Source organism: Hippoglossus hippoglossus, chromosome 23, assembly GCF_009819705.1.
Source record: "Hippoglossus hippoglossus isolate fHipHip1 chromosome 23, fHipHip1.pri, whole genome shotgun sequence".
In the NCBI taxonomy this organism is placed as follows: Eukaryota; Metazoa; Chordata; class Actinopteri; order Pleuronectiformes; family Pleuronectidae; genus Hippoglossus; species Hippoglossus hippoglossus.
The window spans coordinates 6,829,556-6,848,047 of NC_047173.1; the positions used below are offsets into that span (position 1 = coordinate 6,829,556).

Genomic DNA, 18,492 nt, shown 5'->3' on the forward strand with positions numbered 1-18,492 from the left:
ATTGTTTCAGGAGGCTGTGATTAATTTTGGGTTATTGTCTTCTATTGCATGAATTATTACCTAAGAACTTGAGAATGTTTTAATGGTAAATTACTTTTTATCCCAAAACATTCTTTTGAAAACTAGAATAAACAAATGTTGCGTATGTTTAGCTCAATATTTATTCATAATTTCTATCTTTTAAATGTATAGTAAATATTTCTTGAAAGAATTTTGTCGAGTTATTGAACAGTTGGTCCATTTATGAAGCCCTCAGTAGCTTCCTCTGAATCAAAGCATAAGATGTAATTTTATTGTATCGCATTCCTTCCATTTCTTATTTCATTCGTATTGGGAGGTGATACTTAAATTTCTGTCGCACGTTAAGTGTTTTTATTCTTTATTTATTCTTTCATAGCTGAGTTTGTACTTGTTTTTATGTGTTTTTTAATGTATTCTTCCTTGTGTTTTTTGTTAGTGAAGCACTTTGCAACTTTATTTTGAGAAGCGCTAGTACTATGATAATTATTATTATTGTTTATTTTTTTAATTTTTCTCCTTAATCTCCATTTTGGGTCTATGGCTCTACTTGAAGTCAGAACAATAAAACGATTGCATCATCACTGAAACTAAATCCATTAGTGTTCACACTGAGCTCAGGCCGTCTTCAGAAAACAACATAAACTTTTTGAACATCTAAACGTCTAAACTACTTTATTTTATACACAAATCAACCCTGAAAATGGGCAGTGGACCATTTCTCTGAAATATGATGATTACATTGCGCGGTAAACCGATCCTTGGTATGTAATTTCCTTTTTTTTAAGACCACAATCTCCCGGTGAGAGGTAAAAATGTAATTTCTCCTCTATTGTCTTTTTCAAGGACTCCTACTGATTTTGTAATGAAGTGCAAAACTACATGTGGGTTTATCCTTCTTTTCCGCTATTTATCAAAAAACAGCAAACAGGAGAACAAATATAAAAGGGAAGGAGGGGGAGAGGAGGTCGGGATAAAGTTCAGGTGCTTTAAAAAAAACATGTAAATGCCAGAGGAGTGAAGAGTAGAAGAGAGAGCGAGGCGAAAAATAAATTATTTTGTCAAAATCCCCTTTCATCTCACTCTGCGTCGCAGAAAGGTTCAGCTCGGTCCGCCGCACTATTTTCTCCAACTTCACGTTTGTGGCACTTTCTCTCTTTTCTCCTCTTTTCTCCTCCTCTGTTCTCTCTTCCTCTCCTTTCCTCCTCTTCCTCCATCGTCCCGAAAAGAGGAGTGACAGCCATTTATTTCACATCAGACCCACTTTATGACTGCAGCCGTTTTGCATTCATGCCGGTCGGTCTGCCTAAAAGGCTTTCTGACAAGGCCATGAATACGCTTAGTGGCTTCTCACTCCTTGTTTCTCTCTGCTCGGCTGGACAGTGATGCTGATATTAAGTGAACTCTGATGCAAAGTCCCGCTCCGCCCGCTCCTACGACCACTTGTCTACCGTTAGTGTGCTGCAAGTAAAGCAGCCAAGACATCCCGAAGCTGGAGTCTCTTTTAACTGCCGGCACCACAGCAAGGATACTGAGATATACTGTGATCCTGAGGCAAAGGTTTACGATAAATCACGTTTTATTTCCATGTGTTAAACATGCTGGTGGCGCTAGAGTAAAGGTCACTGGATCTTCAAAATCTCACCATGAGTGCAGAATTAAATGGTCCTAAAAACTTTGATTATTATTAGTCAACAAATTGCAAAGTGATTTTAAAGTGAGTGACATGCACTGAACTCTCCGAAGGGAGTCTCTCCGAAGGTGGGTGCACATGAGCTCCAGATAATCTCTGGACATTCTCCTGAGCGGCTGTATGTGTGAACACAGAAGTTCTCTTGCCAGAGAACCTATAAAAGAGAACGTCCGAATGATTATTGTACAATGATTTATTTTTTCTCCACAGCCACCTTGAGACCCCCAGAAATTATTTCGCAGCTCCTGTGAGGGTCGGTAACCCTTTGTTAGAATCACTGCTCGAGGTGTCTTATATTGATACAGTAACATCTTGCTGGTGTCTCTCATTATTGAAATTTACTGTAATCTTCTGTCATAAAACTGATTTAATGCGTCTCTGCAGCAGTATCACCTGGGAAAAGTTGATAATTTGACCTTAACCACGCACGCTGGTAATTACATTCAGCGTGTCACCATTTCATGTCGTCTGGATGGAAGCAATCCAAGGACACGCTTCATGTCACAGAGCCGCATCCAATTTCCTCCAGTTAATACATTTCACCATCCTCTGCTCTCGTTTCTTTAAAAAAACATCATCTCTCGGTTTTACCTGACGCCGAGGGTAAAACTCCTCCTTTTGATCCACAATGTCGTGTGCACGAGGCAAAATGTGGATCTTAAGGAGTTTAAACCCACCTCAGGATGTCAGTGTTGGCTCAAAATACACTTGGCAATGCATTTTTTTGTACCAAGGCAGCAACTCAAATTACTCTACACGATTCTTCTAAATGGGATAAACTTTCCCGAGGTCTTTCCTGAGGTAATAATTACTAATCACCAGACTTCCCCTGGTAATACTTGCGCTACCCTAAGAGGGCATTAGTCTGGTATCAGCCTGCTTTCTAGTATACAGCATATCCCTGATGCAGCGATTACCGGCGCCTCTCCGGACCGGGGTGGAGGTTATTTATGATACGTGGGAAGGCACAAGGGCTGAGGCATTTGAACTAAATTGAACCATAGTTGGGAAATTGAGCGGAGTCAGCAAACGGAGGTGCTAGCACAGCAAGCGGGCTCATTCACAGACTTAACACGCTCTCAATTCATCAGCGCACAGATGGAGAAAGTCTTGATGTCGAGCGCTGAACTCTGCAGCAGAGGGAGCGATTGGTGGGGGGGGGGGGCGTTTTGAAATGAAATCGTCTAAAAAGTTTTGTGGTTTTTGGAGAGATTTCTTCGCTCTTTGAAGACGGGGCTTCTTTTATCCCTGCTGGATCCCACTCATGGCTTATTTCAGCTCTGAAATATGTTGCACACATGCACAATGTTCATGTGCTGTAAACTGCCATATGAGGTGGGGGGGGGACATGCTGCAGATAGAAAATAATAAGGTTGCATATGTTAACAGCAGCGGCTTCCCTCCTACCTGGTCGTCTTTGTTGGTGTGTCGAAGAAGGTGTCTGAGGAAGTCCCAACGGGAACACTTCCTGACCAGGATGAGGTCGGTGGTGCCGTCGGCGAGGTGGGCGAACGGCGACAGGCCCTGTGGGCTGCGGGGACACGCGCAGCTCATACTGGCGGCGTTAATGGCGATGAACTTTCCACGGATCACACCCCAACCACTGTCGTCATCTGAAACAGAAGTCAAGGGTTATTATCAGTATGACCATGTTTACTAGTTTTCGGTTGGTATACTTCTGTTCAACCAATTTAAATTCACAGTTTAGATTAATGTGAATGAACTAATCCAAATGTATCTACTACACTGTAAAGTCTGACAAGTTGATCTTGATTTAAAAATCTAGTAATAATAAATATCCACTTGTTAGTTACCTCGTCTAAGGAGGTTTACTTTTTTATTTGTTAGTTATCAGGATTAGGCAAAAACTATTCAACCAATTTCCATGAAATGTTGTGGAGAAGTTGACCATGACACAAGGAAGACCCCTTTAAATTATGGGGATGGGTCCAAGTTGTTTTTTTTTCCACTTTGTTCAAAATTTTGAGGGAGGACAATTTATGGTCTAAGAGCCGGGATGACAAATGATGGCAGCCAATGGCTTTGTCAAACAAAAGTGTTTTATTACTATGCTCTAACATAGAGATAGAAAAATGTATTTTTGGATGAGGAAAAGCTTAAACAAACAAAATAATAATACAATTGAATCCTGCCCTATTAAGGTGCTTTGTGAGTATTTCAATTTACAAAATTCTTTTGTATATTTGTTGTTGAGAAGCTACACAAAACCACAGTAGGCAAGTTTAAATATTTAAAAAGTCGCCTGTGAGTTTTTTTCAGCAGGCAGCAAACTCAAATAACTCTAGAACAAATAAGTGAACTCCCTTCGCTCGAAATCAAGTGAAATCTGGCACGTTCACGCTGGGAGACCGGTGGGTTTGAAGCCAAAATAAATAAAAAAAAACCAAGCCCTGCCGAACACGTCAGGCCTCGTCCACCAACCATTTACTAAGCTGCTCTCTTTTCCTGCAGCATTAAAGCTCCTCCGTCTGACACTGACGATGCAAAATGAAGAGAGCTGGTGCCGCAGTGAATACGCTGCACTGCGATTATGACTTTACAGCACAGCATTCGAGTTTGTGTGTATGTTAGACGTGCATATGTGTGTGTTAGATAAGAGATAAATATAAACCACAAAACTCCTCTCAGCCTCCAGTTTCTGAAACAAATCATCTGTGTTCCAGCAGGTATTTGGTTTTGAAATCCCACTGTGTATTTTTTCCAAGTGCTTTATGAGTCCTGAGGTTAAGTTCCAAGCTTGTCACAGTACGTCAGTGTTGCTGATGAGGGTCCATTAAGATCCAGATGTCTTGGCAGGAAGCCTGGGAGCGGCGTTACCCTGACGACTGAGCCCAGATAGAAACTTTGATGCTGAATGTACTGTACTGAAATGTCTTCTGTGCCAAAACGCAATTAAGTTTGGGTGAGGAGGGGGCTCGCCCTTATCTGGAGATAAGTCATAGAGATAGAAGACAGACTGCGTTCACTTAAAGTTGTTTTGTTGTGATTAGACGCACACGTGGCCTCCGAGTCTTCGAGTGACAGACGCGATGGCTGCACTTCACAAATCGCCACCCTGCTCCTCGGAGATTAAGCGCCTGTTTACAAGCGGCGGCGTATCAAAAGACACAGTGGCGTCACCCGTGGGAGCGGCGGCGCCTGTCACCGGCGTGATAGTCAGCGGAGTGAGCTGCAAAAAAGTGATCACAGACGTCCAAATTAGCATCTGACTGTTTTTACGAGCATCTCAGAGGGAAAATTATATGATCTCGCAAAGCAAAACGATTCATTACCTTTCCCCCTCATTTCGCAAAAACAAACCGACGGAGGTGATAACGCGAACCGATGATAACAAGCCCGCTGAGGCTACATAAAAACAACAATATTCTAATTGGGAAGAAGTGATTAAAGCGAAATTTCAAAAAAAAACTCCCCAAAAAACTAAACAACAGATCCAACTGTGGCCTGCAGGCTCTTCATTAGCGGAAATGTTTCCAAATGAGTATTTGCTTTCGGAGGAGAGGCTGGGGCTCATTTGCAGAGAGAGTGAGTGCGTCGTGCCTCATTGATTTAGCAGTTGTCGGAGATTTCCCACGCCAGGAAGGAGAAAGAGAGGATCGCAAAGCAAACAGCGGCGGTGGCGTGAGGCGAACCCCCCCCGTCAGAGCCGCCAGAGCCGAATTTCATCCTGATTAGTGGGAGTCTGTCACACATGACACACAAACAGGTTGCGCTCGCTTGAATATTTACACAAGATAACACACACACACACATGTGCCATAGGAAGCCTCAGTTCCAGATAGCCAGGCCAAGATAAACATTAAACATCAGGACACTAATTAGAGAGGGAAAAGAACACACAAACACACACACAGACACACACACACACACACACACACAGCTCATCCTGCAGCTCAAAGCACACACAAACATGTACCACAGGAGTCAGTATTTCAACTGCCTCCAGAGGCTTGTGCTGCCGTGTTGATGGGTTGAGAGGATTGTAGATAATGAAGTGTGTGTGTGTGTGTGTGTGTGTGTGTGTGTGTGTGTGTGTGTGTGTGTGTGTGTGTGTGTGTGTGTGTGTGTGTGTGTGTGTGTGTGTGTGTGTGTGTGTGTGTGTGTGTGTGTGTGTGTGTGAGAGCGCCACGGTCAGGGGGGGACAGGCGAGGGATTAGGTGAGGTAATGTTGCCCTACCCAAAGCTGAGTGCACACACACACACACACACACCGACAGCACACACACCGACAGCACACACACACACACCAGCCTCATCGAGGAACAAGTGATCAAGCAGGGTGAAGGGGGTGGATTATGGAGATTTGGAAATCGATAGGCGCCCAAAAAAGCCTCCGACGGGGGGGAGTCGTGCACTGTCACTAAAATCGTTTTATATTTTCTCGTCAATAACTCATCAAGAATCTCATCAACAGTTTCAGCATGCTGCCGAGGGAGGGACAAAATAGCCCCGAAAGAAAATGCAGATAAAGTGAAAATATGAGAGTCAGAAGATGATGTTATTTTTCTCTCTTTTACGGTGTAAAAGAGAGAAAAATGCAAATCTCCCCTGGTTTGGTGTGTGTGTGTGTGTGTGTGTGTGTGTGTGTGTGTGTGTGTGTGTGTGTGTGTGTGTGTGTCTTCAAGAGAAAAGAAAGCCTTTGTGCGATTGTCTCGTCTCTGCTTTGGGTTTTTTCTCCTCTCCTACCACAGGTTTAGAGATGCTCATTTTCACAAGCAAACTTTCAAAACAGACAAACAAGCCGATAACGAGGCAGAAATGATTTATTTGACATATTCCCAGTAACATCCCCCGGACTCGTACCTTTATCAGACTTTTCCTTCTCCGCTGACATCTCCCGCCGCTTGTCGTTTGATGAGGCCTTGCGCTGACACACGTGGCACCTGAAACATCAGCGTAACCTTGTTTTCACAGTCATCGAACCATCAGCGCCCGCAGTGACACGCGGCGCTCTAACAAGCCTAAATGATTCATTAAGCGGGAATGAATTGGGTCCATCTTTAACTGAAGTGCACTGTAACTGCGTTTTAAATATTAGAGGGTTTTTATGTCAGAGCTGCTCACAGAAGTCGAGAGCGGCCTTTGTGCAGCACAGTCAAACCACTTTTTTATGGTGAAGTGAGCTGTCAGGGAACATGGCGTTATTTTTTTAACAGATTAATGGCTCTCAGCCCTCTTTTCAGTCCCCGTAAAACAAATGCAAACAATGTCTGCATCTCAAACAGAAACAACAACAAAGCACTTAGTCAGGCACTTTTCAGAAAAGAGCGAACGTGTTTTGGTCCGCCATAAATCAGTTAGGCTTCCTGACAACGTAAAACTGGCCCATTTAAGCTCTGGCAGGTGCAGCGCCGCTATTGAACTACAGCACATCAGATAAGTTAGCACCTTTTGAAATAGTGCCGGGAGGCTGCAGGGAAATAGATATCTGCGATGGTTTATTTACCCGGATCGACACAGCAGCTTGTCCCTCGGGTTCCCCACATCGTCCTCGGCGGGGAGGAACGAGACGGTGCCTTCGTAGCATTTGTGGCTCAGGAAAGTTTTCACCCCTGGAAGAAAAAAAACCACACAGTGTGAGCCACGGAATGCGTGTCAATGTGTTTTTGTATTTGACAAGACAATTAAGAGGAGAAATGTGACATAACCAACTGCACTACTCGTCCTTTTCTCTATCGAGGCCGCTGTAAGTTAACATGTGTCATGTCTAGTTGTGCTTAATGCAGTCCAGTGGCCTCCATCATAAATGCAGTGTGTAGTGTGGTAGTTTGTCCTTGATGCACTCGTTTCATATACGGTGTTCGTATACGAATATACGAATTGGTGATAGATTCATGAAATGCATATATTTTACAGACGGAGAGAGAAGGGTAATTTTGGCTGTTTTTGTAATTTCGCGATATCAGGACCAATGAAAAACCAGACCAATATGGCATTACGTTATTGCTCATAACGCTATTAATATCGACAAAGAAACGAATGTGATAATGAACTCAACATTTATATAAAATAGTCATAGAATTCTCACAAAATTGTCATTGCTGCGTACTAACAGAATGAGACGTTCTCAGGGGCCCCCCTCTCAGCTCGGGGCCAACACCCCTGCTTATATTAGGTTGTTGTTGTATAAGAACAAATAAAAAAAGACACAGTGAAATCTTATGTTTTAACACTGGTATCCTTATGGGAAAAGACATAAAATAAAACCTAATGATTTTTTTGCCTGTTGCCTGTGTGCCTTGCTGCTTTACAGCACAGTGCATCATAGTGTAAAGATGTCAGAGTTAAATGCAAACTTTTGTGTTCATGCTGAGGCACACTTAGGACTTGTTTTATGCATGCGTTGATAAATAAGGCCCCAGGTTTCCGTTTCAACATTGTTTTTCTCCTCTGTACAGTCGGCCCCACTTTAATTTAGCCTGGTTCCATAACTGGCATCACAGGGTGGATGCCTTTACACCACAATGAATGTGAGTATTTATGTGTGGCCCCAGTGCGGAGAGAAATCTTGGTGGTGTTAGTGAGTCAGGTGGTGTAAGTGAGTCTCACTGCAGAACTACACGGGAGTGCGAGCCTGAGGCTGTGTGTATTATTTATATCTTTAATCCCCCGAATCCTGGACCTGGAGTGAGACCAGGAAGCTCTGGGATCAGCTCCAGTTTTTTACCCGACATAAATATAAGCAGGCGTGTGGTCATTAAAGCTCTGAGACCGGTGAGCCACAGCAGGATTAGCCTGGACAGTCAGTCACGTTTAGAGAACCGCGGCCCTCGTACCTGACAGGTCGTATCTGGCAGGACCCAGCCACCTCTGCCTCTCGCTGTCTGACAGCAGATCTCCGTAGAAACCGTAGCCGAGCAACGAGACCGAGTATCTGAGGAAGACGTCGTCGTGGAGAACCGAGCACACGTCCATCGGCTGAGTATCACCTGTGGAGACATGCCCAGTGGAAGCTGTGAGGTGGCACTTGGCTTTGTGGTTGTTACGACAGGCAACACAAACAGAAAGCTGCTGTGATTATCATCCACAGGTTGTTGTGACTTCTTACACAAACCCTATGAGACGGAAACAGGATGCAACCCTGAACCCACTGAGCTACACAACACGTGGGCTGCAAGCATTTCTACTGACCCACAATGATGTGTAGAGCAGAAGTAACTGGATCGTTGGTTCCCACTGTGGCAAAGCAGATACAATCGGTGGACCCTGGTGGATGAGAGGCACATAGGTCCATGGTTAGCGTTTCATTTAAGAAAGTCAGACGCATAGACTCTATTGTCACAAAAACAAACATCCACTATTTCGAGGAAACATTATGCTCATAATCAGGTTCATAATTATAACTTGGGTAATTACTTGAAAAGGTTTACATGCTCTAATGTTTCCTCATATTGTCCATTGCTGCAGCTCCTCTTTTCAGCCTCTGTCTGAAACACTGTCTCTTTGAGCTCTTTACCCTGATTGGCCAGTTGGCTCACTCTGTTGTGATTGGTCAGGTCACTCCGGAGAAACTCCGCCCCTTTTCATTACACGTCTGAAAGGAGCTCAAGTTTCATCTGGATTGTCTCAGCTTTACAAAAGGAACATTTTATTATAGCTGTTGAGACACTTGACTAAAAACCACAATGATCTATTTTTATCTTATTTATTCTAGATTCTTTATTTATGTCTTACCACATTTTCCCCTGCTGCTGTGTCAGTTTTGAATTTTCTCATCTTATCTCATCTTATCTGCAGAGAAAATCCCATCTCTCCTTCATTAATGTTCCATTAGATGACCCATGTGTTTTTCCTTGAAATGAATGGATCATTCGACTATGTCAAGGTCTGGTCTGGTCGGCCCATCCCAGCATAGTTGCAAGGATGGTTCAACTGTCAGTCATGTTTTTCAACTGTGCTGCAGAAGGGAAGGGAATCAGATGCAGGACTCATTCTACAAATCAAAAAATTAGTTCTGGTTTTTAGTGGACTTGAAATTCTTATCATAAGCACATTCTTAAAAGAAGTCAGAGTCACAGCACATCTGCTGCCAAGTGAGAAAAATTAAATTGAGGGATTTTATTTTAAGCGGAAGTGAGGAGACATTTTCAGTCATAAAGTCGACCAATCGGGGAGCTGCTGACCCCTGGGCGATCATCGGCTCCCTTCAGCCAGGAAATGAAGGATAAGAGGCCCGCCCCCTACCCTGGCTGAAGAGAAATGTTGAGTTTGAAATTAAATCTTTCAACTTGAGAGGTAATAAGACTCCATCCCTCTTTTTTTCCCCTCGCGCCATAATTTCAGACCTATCCATCCAACTTTGATCATCTTCCAGTGGTGAAATTGACCCACTGCCGCAGATAAAAGACGGAGAGGAGTGAGTGAAATCTAACTAGTGATGTTTTTGAGTTGGCTCACGGAAGCGTGGCGGAGCAGATCAGGCCCGTCACTCGGCGGCGGGGAAACAGATGAGTATGAAGATGACTTTGGCCTTTTTTGCCTCTTCTCCTCCGAGCTTTGTAATCACATCCGAACACTTTGCGATCGCTCTTGACAAGCCCCGCGCCGCCTGCTCTTTCTGCCGAGCGTAGAAAAAAAGCGGTGACATATGCCATTTGACTCCTCTGAAGCAACACAGTAAAAGCCACCCAACTTTGAATGGATTTAAGTGGCGCTCACAGATGTTCAATGGTGTTCAGCCCTCAGATGTTCAATGTTTTATTCCCCCTTAAGTTGCTCAAGCACAGGAGCCTGTTGGAATATTCAGACGAGCGAGCGGAAACTGTCACAAGGCATATCCTCAGCGGAGAAGTTCCAGTTTTTATCTGCGTATCCTCCCCCAAACTGTCTCGCCAGTAAGATCATCTTGACAGGGAGATCATCTTTATCTCCGGGACAACAATGGGGTCGAGATGCTTTTTAGTGCGGGATGTTTCCCGCTGTTGGAATCCTCAGTGCATGAATGGATTTATGGCTGCACTTGTGACAGTATCACATAACGACATCAGTGAACCCTTTGGAATCAGACAGGGGATCTTTGTACAACTTATACTTGTTTTTTCCTTTAAAAAAAAATTATAATCGTCTTTTAAAGTTTCAGGGTTAATTGACATTCTCTTTAAAACCAAAGGTGGTTAGAGAAGTTCATGTGACAAGGCCATGACTTTGGTACCACAGTTATTACGAAGTATTACTTCGATAGTAATATTGATACTACATCAATTAAATCATAAACAACACCCAGGTGGATAAGGTACAGTCCTTTGTGATAGTATAAGCAGGAATCGTTGGTAGGGCTGGGCGATAATACTTCAAATCAATATCATGATTACTTCAAACTTTTACCTCAATTACGATTAAAGAACGATTATTTTACGCCCTTTGTGATCTGACACTGCAACCCCCCCCTGGACATGAGGCGCATTACTCGGCGAGTCTGCTCTTTTCTAACCACTCACACGTAAAACTTATCTTTATAAAACCTTGCTGTTTGTGTGCTCATCTCTGTCGCTTTCATGAATGTGGATCGTTCAGGTCCCTCTAACCCTGATGTCCCGGCTGCGCGTCACGTCTCGTGTTGAGTGTGGCAGGTGAACCGCTCGATCACAAAATGTTGAACTTTTTTTTCAATGTGTTTTAATACGAGTCTAAAACTCAAGAGCGAATCAAACAAACACAAAGTAAAGTCCTGTTCATGTCCTAATGACTTCTGTTTAGTGGTTTTGTTTATTGGTGACATGTAAAGTGAGCGCAGGTCCGCGGGGTGGTGAGGAGGGAGGACAGGCACGGTAATATGAGAGAGCAGGCCACCGCTTTCCTTCAATACATCCTGAATGTGTCTATGCATCACATGTCACCCACAAACTCCTAAGCAGTTGTTCCCATGAGTGACTGAGCTGAGGTGAGACTCTTGAAGGTGCCTTTAGAAATCAAGCTACTGCTCATCAACATGTTTGTGCTTATTTAATGTTCTTGAAGGTTTTTTAAAAAACACTGAAGAGACGCCTTGGCCTTGGCCACGAGAGGGGTTGTTTAAGTCGGTGCCATCAAGAAAAGAAAGCACTTTTAATACCACATCCAACTACTGAAGTGCTCGTATTTAAATGCCATAGCGATGACATTTAAAAACCTCTTGGCAACAGGTGTTGAACAGTGAGACTTTTCATCGTGGCGGCCCTGATGTTTTTTCCGCTGACAGATTACGGTACCTGAGCAGGAGTGTAATGATAAGATGTTAAACCTTTGTACAGTCGTCTGAAAGGATTCGACAGCACCGCGTTTCACAGCTAACATTGTAATTCATCTGCTTTTGTAATGGAAAACTAATAATGATGATAATTTGATTCCCACATCCAAATCATGGCTGTAAATGAACCCTTCTGTTATCACAATCCATTTGTCACATAGCCTCATGCACTGTATTCCCATCTTCATGAAAATTTCGAAATTATTTCAAAGTGTCACCCAGCACGTTTCCCATTGATGGCACTTTGAATGACTGACCCTCCACGGGGCCCAGGCGGGACCGCCTGCCCTGTTGCCATAGCGATTCTCTTGTGTAACTCAGGGATCAGCTGATCCTCACAATGAGAATCAATTACAGCCCTGATGGGATGTTTATGCAGGAGTGACAGATTAAGTCAATTTTCTTAAAACTCCAGCACCTCAATTGTACATTTTAGAGAGAAACTGGACATCCATCCAACACCACCATCAAACGTTTCAACACTATACATTGCACATGTACAGTAGAATGACTGCAGCCCTCTGACTCAATTTGTGACTGCAGGACTTCATCGATTATCTTTATTTTTAACTTTCACCATGGAGTCACAAGTTATTTCCTCCATTTCCCAGGGACATTTTGACAACAGCGAGACACCTGGCGTGAACTCTGCATTCAGCGCTGGGGGACTTATGCTCATGTGAGGGTGGAGAGAGGAACAGCGGGGGTGAAAGTGAGGGGATTACCACTAAAACCACTAATTACGTTTTCAAAACCTGGATATGTGTTTTACATGATATAATCATTGACTGTGTAAAAAGATGGACGACACGTATCCATTTCCTTACACTAACCAGTAGTGAAGCCAGCATTTCCTATTATGCCAGGAGGCGGGATTTATGATGCTATACTGCAGCCAGCCACCAGGGGGCATCAAGACACTTTGGCTTCACTTTTCGGGATCTTCATATACAGCCTTTGAGCATGATGGAGAAGGCTCACCTGCAGGAATGATCCCTATGCGCAGAGAACACGGCACCAGCTCAGCATCCGGTTGGTTCGGGTCCATGCCATGGTCAGTCTGGGTCCTGGTGACCAACCCGTGCAGGATCTCACTGAACATGCCATCTCCCCCCACACACACCACCCTGGGCAGATAGATGACATCGACAACTTACAAGTTGCACACATGGCTCAAAGTTCTTACCTCTAACCTTGACATTAACACATCTGGGCAGCAGCTTTAACTGTGAAACCCTTTAATAAATCAGAATATCACGCGGTGCCACCCTGCATTACAGTCTTTTAGGTCCATCTCACCAAACCTTAGAGAAGTGGTCGTATAAATTGTCTGAACTGCCGGGTGAAAGCATAATGCCTCTAACCCCTCGCTGCTGAATATCTGATGGACAGAGGCTGGAGTTGGGCTCTCTGCAGGAAAACCCTTTCATGTTACTGGTACCTTTTATGTGCAATTACAATTATCAGTTGCACTTTACGTCACACTCTCCCCTCACTCAGACCTGAGCAGCAGCATTGTGCACAGTTTGATTTGAAAACATAAACGGTGACTTTGACTTATCTGTATTGTAAGTGCTTCTACATGCTGGATATATTAAATGTGGTAATTCTGATATATCTTGAGTGACATCTATTTTAGTGCTTTTAGAGCTAAACTGCTGCTTCTGCTCCAGTTGACCACTTCATTTTCAAGTCTGCATGCCAGAGTGTCCTCGGGCAAGACACTGTACCCCCAAATTGCCCCTGAAGGCTGTGCCAGCAGTACATGAATTGAGTGTGATAGAAAAAGTGCTGTGTATAGAAGCACGATATGAATGTGTGTGCGAATGGGTGAATATGATTTATAGTACAAAGCCTTTTGAGTGATCGATAAGACTGGAAAAGCAGGATATAAATACTTTATATCAATAATTCATTTAGTATTTGTTTGGTGTTTGACCATGCACGTGTTTGTTGATGTTTAGGAGAAGGGAAGGCAGGTCAGTGTCTGAGATCAGCATAATGATAGTGGTTAAGTGTGAGAAACTCGCAGGGCTTTGTCCCAGTCATTAAACGCAGCAGGGCCTTATAAAAAAAAGCCTCTAATACGCACTAAGTGACATACAGCTCATGGTCGGGCCTCTCAGTGGCTTTATTACAGTATGAACCACAACAGTCAACTCTATTCATGCCACAGAGAAGTACCAGTGTTAAAAGCCTGAAAGCTCGAGCACTCACCCGTCATATTTATCCAGACTGGCCTCTGTTTTCAAGTGGTCCCTGGCATGATTGGCACGCTCTGTAACTATAGAAACAAATGGCAAGTGTCAATGAAAGGGAACGCGCAGACAAAAATGACTTGACTCTGTGTGGATTGAGGAGTACAGCAGGTGTGCTATTACTGGCATTTTGAAATAAAAGACAGGGAATAGTGCTGCACTTTTCAAACATTAACCCGGAACCCGTTGTGCGGATTAATGTTCCAAAAAAGGCACAACGGCACCCAGCAATGTAATTCAGCTGTTTCCTATCAGTCCGGAAAGTAATATTTCAAAAGTAAATCTGTTCACCGGTCATAGAATGTCAACACAGATACAATCCTGCGATTCATAGTAAGCCCAGTGAGCAGCGTTCACTCTGATGGACTATCAACACACCAGACTATGTGTAGCAGTAGCAAGCACTTATTGAATAATAGATGTGTTTGGATACCCAAGCTTATCAACTATCACAGCTACCATTAAGGTGCTGATGTGATTGATGGCGCCATAAGCCACATCATATCCTCGCCAGCCTCTGCAGTCCCCACGCGAGGCCACGGCCGCCACAGAGATCTATATGGCCGCCACCGGGACTCATTTTTTATTTAAATGTTGAAGAACGCCACTGAGAGGGACCCACCAATCACATCGGCCGAGATGCAGGCGCGGCGAAAGAGTGGAGCCACCTTCTGCTCGTAAATACGCGTCCCTCGCTGCTTTCCGCCAAAGGGATTGATGTACACCAGGAGGCTCCTCGGCCGGTTGGCTGCAAAGTGAAGGAGGGGATTGAGATAGTCATTAAAAAGACCCAGTGTTTACCTTCTTTTTTTTCCTTCAAATGTGTGGTTGACAGCAGCCTGATGAAGTTTTCATTAACCAGAGACCTTTCTCAAAATGCTCCGTCAAACTGACTGGTCTCCAAAACGCGCTGCTGGAGAAGTAATGGTGTGTCTACTGGCTTTGGGTGGAGCGGGGAGCGATTCAGAGGTGCTGCATCATTTGGTGATAAACCTACAAAGTGCGGCGATGGAGCATGGTAAATGGTTTGTTTATGGCTGCTGTGGAAGACTGCGTTCGGGACAACAAACCGAGATAGTTGAGAACGAATGGATTGGGATCAAGTGGTAAATGAGCACCAACGAAAACCGGGTGATGTAAGGGTGCACTGTGGAGGAGACGAACACTGTTGGAGCACAACGAGGCTTCATATTCACGATGAATGTCGTTCATTTCCTCGAATTGACTAATCTCTCCAGGCAAAATGAGGCCAAGTAAACGCTTATCTCCACATGCTAGATACACACTGAATCCTTTAGAGCCCAATAGAACGATCGTGAAATCATACAAGTCCCAAAGTGCTGAACAATGGGTTTTCTTCAGTCAAACATGTAATAAAGCTTAATATGTTCTGACTGATGGTGTAATAACATTTTTATGGTAATTTAACATGCTCATAAATTACTGGAAAACAGAAATTACTTACGACATCGAGAGGTAGACTTATTATTTCCAAACATTTCTGATGGATGACGTGTTGTTTGTACGATGTAGATATTCACCGACGTTTTATATTATATTTTTTTGTTCATCTACAATCTCCACCAACTTGACAAGTTGCAGCAGGTATGGTCACAATCTCCCTGGCAACAATATACCTTGTAATGAACATAGACTGTAACCGTACATAAAGATGGACGACACATCTCCATGTCCTCCCACTGTACAGAAATGAAGCAGAAATATCCTGGATAAGAACGCAGAGCCAGAGTGTGCGATATAATGACGTTTTACCGCGTTTTTCATAGTAAACATGAACACTTAAACATACATCAGTGTAATGAGAACTACCTAAAATTACAAAAAAAAACATATTTTGATGTATATTTTGACTTTTGACTTTAGTCCCAGTCAAATCCTTTGACATGGAGAAGGCAGGATTTATGTCCTATACTGGAGCCAGCCACCAGGGGGCGATCGGGACGCTTCGGCTTCACTTTTGATGAACTTTCATATCGTCCATCTTTATTTACAGTCTATGAAGGTAACTTGCAAGCACAGCTTTGATTTTCAACAGTACACTTAAAGCTCTTTCATTTTCCCAGACTGTCTCAAACACTGTTTATGTGGCCCTCAATACAAATATAATTTAATCTCTTCATAACATGACAGGAGGCAGTGTCATGAATCAAACAGACGTTACGGTAAATGATGAGGGAGGCTGAGGGAGTCGCTTTCGTTGGGAAACAACAGTAACTTATCATACATGCTGTACGGCGTCCCTGTGAAGAAGTCCGTAAACAAAGCAGAGAAAAACACTGTGTTGTTTATTCACGGCCCAGAGCTGCTGTCAGCTGTTAGAACTGCTCGAGAGGTCAGATAGCCTGATTCTCACAGCACGCACTGTGCCTACAAACACAATATACACCTTCTAGTCTTATCTCGGCCTGACAGGCAAATTACAGCTGTAGCAGCTTCTAAACCATAATTCAGAACAAGTGTAGCTGTTCAGCATGGACCACTATTACAATGAAATTTCAAAATGTATCCTTGCCATTTAGCTGCCACTTTCATGTGACTAAGTGCTATTGAATATACAGTACTTACAGTTACATTTGACCCATCTTCATAGAAATATGAGCAATTTTAATAAAAATGAATAAAAACATCAGAAATACATCAAACCTGAATAAATATAATGTATAGATCAGACACAAGCACCCGTAGGATGATAATCAGCAGCAGTGACCCACTAAAGTACATACTAGTATGCACCTATATGCTAATAAAAGTACATTAGTGCATAGTAAAAAATGCATGCTCTTATTAAAAATGACAGAAACATATGTATGTAATGTATTGGATATGTATTTTGACTTTTTAGTTTGGCTTATGTCCTTTCTGCTAACGTGGAGGAGGAAGGGTTTACGATTTCACAGCTCTGCTGTTGTAAATGACACTTTTTTGGCGTCTAGTCAATAAACGTCATCAAATGCATTAAAGAATCAAAAAAAATAAAAGTTTACGCACTGAGTAGTGACAGCTGCTCATTGACAACTTGGACCCACTGCTCACAGAGCATCAGATCGGCACAGTGGAAGGTGACGTCACTACAGCGCCACTGGTGCTGCCGCGTCCTCACCACGTAGGAAACTGTAAAAAAAAGAACAGAGAGTGAGAAAAAAATTATACTTTTGAGGGTGGCTTGTATTTTATATTTCACAAAGGTACTTTCAGGTCACGTAAGAAAGATAGTCAAAGGAACACAGAGGAAAACAAGATAATTCCTAATCTGATTCAAACGTGCTAAAGAAACCCTTAGTTAGGTCTTTCCCATTCATATCATGTTTGCCATCAGCCATCTAAAAAGTGCTTCCCCAGCTATGAATCACTGCGAGTGCTGCTGGGCTTTAGTGCAGGTCTTTATTTTGTCACCACAGACGTATCATACTTTCCCTATGTCCTTTTGGCTCCGACTACCTGACTTTCCTCCGGCTCAGACTTGCTACTGAGAATGAACCCCGACTTTATCTCCAGCCGCCAGGTCGAAACAAAATCAGATATACGTGAATGAGTAAGAAATAAGGGCATGAGGGGAAAAAGGGAGATAAGCCAGGGAAGAGGAAGTGGGATGTGGAGATGGAAGTCGCGAAATATCTTTCGAGGAACATTACTGAAATATTTACGTTAAAGACCGAAAGAAATTCCCTCGCTAAGCACTTTGACAGCGGATTCACTCGCTAAGCATTTCAAAGTGAAGTTATCACATAAGCATTTTTTTTTTTCTCTCTCCATCAGATAGAGAAGTTAACTTTCCAGGCAGGAGGCCTCACTTACGGTTCTTACAGTGAGGTAGGCAGGAGAGATGTTGAATCATCCTTTTAGTAAGTTACATAATCAGGACAGGACGCGTCTTTGAAGCCAAGTTTCCGCGGATGCTGCCGTGTCAGAGTCGACGCACTCTAATGCCAGTAAAAGCTCCTTTTAGGGAGGTAATTTTTTTTTTGCAACATTCGGCTGCGATAAATAATGTAAATCCGATCTTGTTTTGGATATAATCTAATGGCTCCAAAATCAAGCATGAGCTCATAAGTCAGGGGCACGCTGCCATCCTAGACCCAGTCAGGCTAAGCTGTGACTGACTCTCTTGTTAATGCATTACTTGCAAGACTGTGGAGCTGTCTACCGGCTTATTCCCCACTGCCAGATCGCTTGTGATTGGTACCACTTGGCACGCTCACCACCAAAAAAACTGTGATATGGCATTTACCTACTGCACATAAAATGAAAGCGACTGA

General features: G+C 43.3%; 1 protein-coding gene across 2 annotated transcripts in view; it reads right to left on the reverse strand.

Moving 5' to 3' along the window:
* cerk (ceramide kinase) overlaps positions 1–18,492 on the reverse strand; it is a 53,484-nt gene that overhangs the window by 19,929 nt on the left and 15,063 nt on the right. For both annotated transcript variants that reach the window (XR_004613067.1, XM_034578223.1), the window contains exons 3-11: positions 17,225–17,347; positions 14,838–14,963; positions 14,175–14,241; positions 12,939–13,084; positions 8,864–8,938; positions 8,509–8,661; positions 7,179–7,284; positions 6,536–6,615; positions 3,119–3,324 (exon numbers count right to left, since the gene is read on the reverse strand). Coding sequence is in view for 1 of the 2 variants with exons in the window: in XM_034578223.1 (XP_034434114.1) it covers positions 3,119–3,324; positions 6,536–6,615; positions 7,179–7,284; positions 8,509–8,661; positions 8,864–8,938; positions 12,939–13,084; positions 14,175–14,241; positions 14,838–14,963; positions 17,225–17,347 (1,082 nt within the window). In the remaining variant the exon portion in view is untranslated. The remainder of the gene's footprint in view (positions 1–3,118; positions 3,325–6,535; positions 6,616–7,178; positions 7,285–8,508; positions 8,662–8,863; positions 8,939–12,938; positions 13,085–14,174; positions 14,242–14,837; positions 14,964–17,224; positions 17,348–18,492) is intronic.